The 3937-nt window shown below is 44.8% G+C and overlaps 1 protein-coding gene across 1 annotated transcript in view; it reads right to left on the minus strand.

The window, feature by feature from the left end:
• Nucleotides 1–21: 21 nt before the first annotated feature.
• ATRN (attractin) overlaps nt 22–3937 on the minus strand; it is a 246227-nt gene continuing 242311 nt past the window's right edge. The window contains exons 28-29 of the mRNA XM_019525801.1: nt 3820–3934; nt 22–2023 (exon numbers count right to left, since the gene is read on the minus strand). Of these exons, the coding sequence (XP_019381346.1) occupies nt 1899–2023; nt 3820–3934 (240 nt within the window). The 3' untranslated portion in view covers nt 22–1898. The remainder of the gene's footprint in view (nt 2024–3819; nt 3935–3937) is intronic.

A 3937-nucleotide genomic window follows, 5' to 3' on the forward strand; every position in this document is an offset into this window, starting at 1 on the left:
TTTTTTTTTTTTTTTTTTAAAAAGATGGGTAGGCTGTAGATTACAAAAAAACACAAAAGGTTGGGGGTGGGAAGAGATGCAGTTGCTTCATTTTTATCATGGGAAACAGGTCCTAATGGCAAACAGTATTCAGTAGTTGCATGCTATCCAATTTTCTGTTTTTCCTTTAATAAAAAATAATGAAGCTCCCTGGCGCCAGCCTCCAGAACAAACTCCAACCTGGTGGCCTGAATGAAACTCAACTGTGCCATGATTACAGAGTAGCTACATCTTGTTTGGCACCTCGATTTAGTGTCAGCATTCACATCACGATGTTGGCTTGGACAGGTCATGCGGTCACGCCACCGCTGTTAGTTCCTGGGTGGGTCTCGCTTGAAAAGCCACCAGGGACATTGAGGGGGATCTGGACTTATTCTTACACTAGATTCCAGTTAGTAGGTAGCTTCAAATCTAATAACCTTATTATCACCATTTTGAACATGAAGCATGAAGAGACGCAGCTCTTACCACTGTGTTTTCATCATACATCAAGCTCTCTCCTTCACTGATCAGTTTTTCCTTCCCTCATGCTCAAGTCAAGGACCTGACGGTTGATGGGAGGTCCTAGCTTGAACATTCAAACACAAGCCAAACAGAGGTGCTCATTAATAAAGCTGTCCCTCAGTCTTGAAACTAGCAGGGCCTAAGAGAGCTGCTCCTTACACTCATTCTTTAAAGAGGCGATACATGTTCCTTTGATGAATAGTAGTGCTTTAGGTTCCTGGTAGAGTCTGGTCCTCCTCTAGAAGCACTAGGAAACCAAAAATGGACAGAGGAGGAACACTAAAGGTAGCATCAAGTAATGGTTGTGTAGTAGGTGCAAAGTACACACCACCTCTATGTGCAGCAACAAGTGGAAACCTCAGCTTTTCCAGGAGACGGTGGGACTCGATTCGACTTTGCCTTCAAGACTGCTGCCTGGTTAAGTGGCTTCCTTGGCTGGGAAACTCATCTCTGACTGCAAAGATCTATTACCCAGGGCACAAACTGCCTCCAGTGCCCGATTCTGCATAGGAACAAAAGGACGCAACTATGTTGAGTTTGTGTGTACTAATCCCCTCACTTCCTAGATCTGTTTAGTCTAGGCACTTGTGTGTGTGGGTGCACGTGTGCGTGTCTGAATGGACTGGGTTAAGACTTTGTAAACACCGGCTCCTTTGAGAACAACATTTAGCTTCTGCAAAGATTGCATTTGAAAGCCCTAGCCATGTACAAGATTTGGTCTTTCCACTACCCTCGTTCTTTCCAACTTCAATGCTATACAAACTATAAACAGCTACAGAGAAAAAGCATGACTTGCAGAGCTCCATCTAAACAATATGGGAATAAACAGAGATCATTCAAATCACTCCATCTTAAATGCAAAATGGTGAAGATGTGCTTTGAAGTTTAACATCGTGCTCACGTGCTGAGGGCTGACACCTGTAAACACCGCATCTTTTTTTTTTTTTGTACAGTTCGATAAATACATGTACGGCAAAGCACTTTCCATGTATAAACCTGAGTGTCGTTCATTTTGTACTGCTGTCGTATTTACACTAACCGTCAACGGCGGTGAGATGATATTGCTGAACCTGCAATAAAATTAAATTTTGCTTGCACCTGAAAAAAGAAGCAAATCAGGAGCCATGGGGTCAGTAAAACTTAAGTGGAGCGGTTGTCGAACAAAGCCAACTATCGATGTGGGTGAGCAACAAAAAGGTTGGGTCCAAGGAAGTTGCATTTTCCCAAGTGCTTCTAGTCTCTCGTATCACAACAGTAAAATCTCTCTCCTGCTGCTGCTTCTCCTCTTCCACTTCCACTTGGTGTTGTTGTTTTGTTTTTTAAAACCCTAGATAGCAGTTTCTGATGTCCATGCATCAAATACAAGTTCCTGGCTGTGCGGGGAGTTGCTGTTTCCGATTTCGTACTGCTCCTGATTTCTCTTTGTAGGCAATTGGCATTTGCTGTGAAATGTCCACCAGAGCACTGGCTACCGCAAGACCTAAAAGAGTAAGGGTCTTGGTTAGAGAAGCACAAGGCTCTGGCTGCAGGGGCAGAAAGTGTCCCCCCCAAAAAGCAATGTCTCCTTAAGAGGTAAGAAGCATTCGACTGGCAGGGTGTATTCAGAAACAAGCTTTTAAATAGCATGCGTTTTATTCAGTGCAATTGCTTCCTTCTCACCATCAAAGGTAAAAATAAAAAACATGGTATTAATGGATACAAAAGCCCTGATGTTCACAGAAACTGCTTTTATTTGGAGCAAGTCATCACATGGGAGAACAGTGATTTCCTAAAAGCACTAACGTGTGCCAGAAAGGAAAAAACAAAGAAAGATACTGTCACGGGTTGCTCTAGACTTTCACCTAAGATTGCCTGCCACATGCTTGCTTCACAACAAGAGATGGGGCAAGGGATGGCACAAGGTGCGCCGCCGCTAGCTGTCCCCGGGGAACCAAATGTCCACACACACAGACGCAGCCAGAGGGCAGGCCTAGTGTTTTTGCTATTACCGTATTTTATTGTATGTTGCACACCTTTCACTAAGGATCCAACTACAGGTTCAAATCAAAGCTGGGTAGAAACCAGCTATAAAGCTGTTATACAATATCAAGAACCAACTTTGTAGCTGGTTGGTTCTTTTTCTAGCTGGATGGATACTTTTATAGTATGATAATTACTTTGCATGTGTGGCCTGCTTAAATGTATTGTGTGATTAACCAGTTAATTGTGCGATAATTATTTGCATGTGTAACTGGTCTAAACTTCTTGTGCGACTAATCAGTCAATGGCGTGATATATGTAATGTGAGGCAGCTGCTGGAACTGGGTGGTGCATTATATAAGCAAAAAAATATGGTAACAGCAACTTCTGCAGCATGAGGATCTGCCAGGGGAAAGAGAAAGTAATGTTGGATGTGCCGATGAGGAGGCAGCAAAGTGAATGTGTGAGGCTCCCTCCCTACCTGATGTGGACACTCTCTCTTTTCCCCTACCAGAAGCACGTGCTGAAAAAGCTGGCTGTCCCTCCAGCACAAAGAAGAGGGGCCAGGGAGTTTGGCTTAGTCAACAGCACCTGCAACAACCAGCAGCTAGGGGGTTAAACAGAACAGCCACTTTGTTTTGCTCCCCCCTGCAGCTGCCTGTATTTTCCTTGGGGGAAATACCGTACTTAGCAATATTTTCAAAGAAAAATATTTTCCCATCGTTCTGCCTTCTAAAAACAAAGTGCGTATTTGGGGACACGTTGCAAGCAAGACAATACGGTAGGAGAAACTCCCTGGGATATGCAGCTTACGGTTTGGCAGGGGCCCAATTATTTCAGGTAGCCGTGGTAGAAGGGCTGCCAAATCTGCCTGAGAAGCTATGTATGTACTGGGGTCATTAGCTAGCAGTGGTCAGGTGAGCCAGTTTGGGTATGTCTACCTGGCGTGGATGATCTTGCTAGATCATCTTCTTCATAAAAGCCATTTCCACTGAAAGAGGCCTGTATACGTGTTCCTGAATAAATCTGAGAGATGCATCAACATCACGGCAATGGGAAGAGCATAAATACCCACACCAATGGCCTACAACTTCTTTTATTTACTTTATTTTTTAGCAGTGGGGGTCTGAGGCAGGCCAGTGATTGGACCTACCTGCTGGCATGGTTTCTCCTGAGGTCTGAATGCTGCCAAAGCCCTCCATCTGTGCAGCCCACATGCAATGGTACCACAGGCCAGATCCAGCCCATGGGCTATAGCTTGCCAGCCCATAACTTAGACGGCTCAGTTGAACATCAAAGCACAACACTATTGCTCACCTGACTGTCCAGGCGGTGGTATACCTCCTAGGCCTCGAGGCAACCTAACGAATACAGAGAGAACTGCTGCTTTGTTACCGAAGCAAGGCTCCAGCGCGATGGGCTTGGGAACAGTCTG

This window comes from Gavialis gangeticus, unplaced genomic scaffold (assembly GCF_001723915.1).
Source record: "Gavialis gangeticus isolate Ggan-Ray unplaced genomic scaffold, GavGan_comp1, whole genome shotgun sequence".
Lineage (NCBI taxonomy): Eukaryota > Metazoa > Chordata > Crocodylia > Gavialidae > Gavialis > Gavialis gangeticus.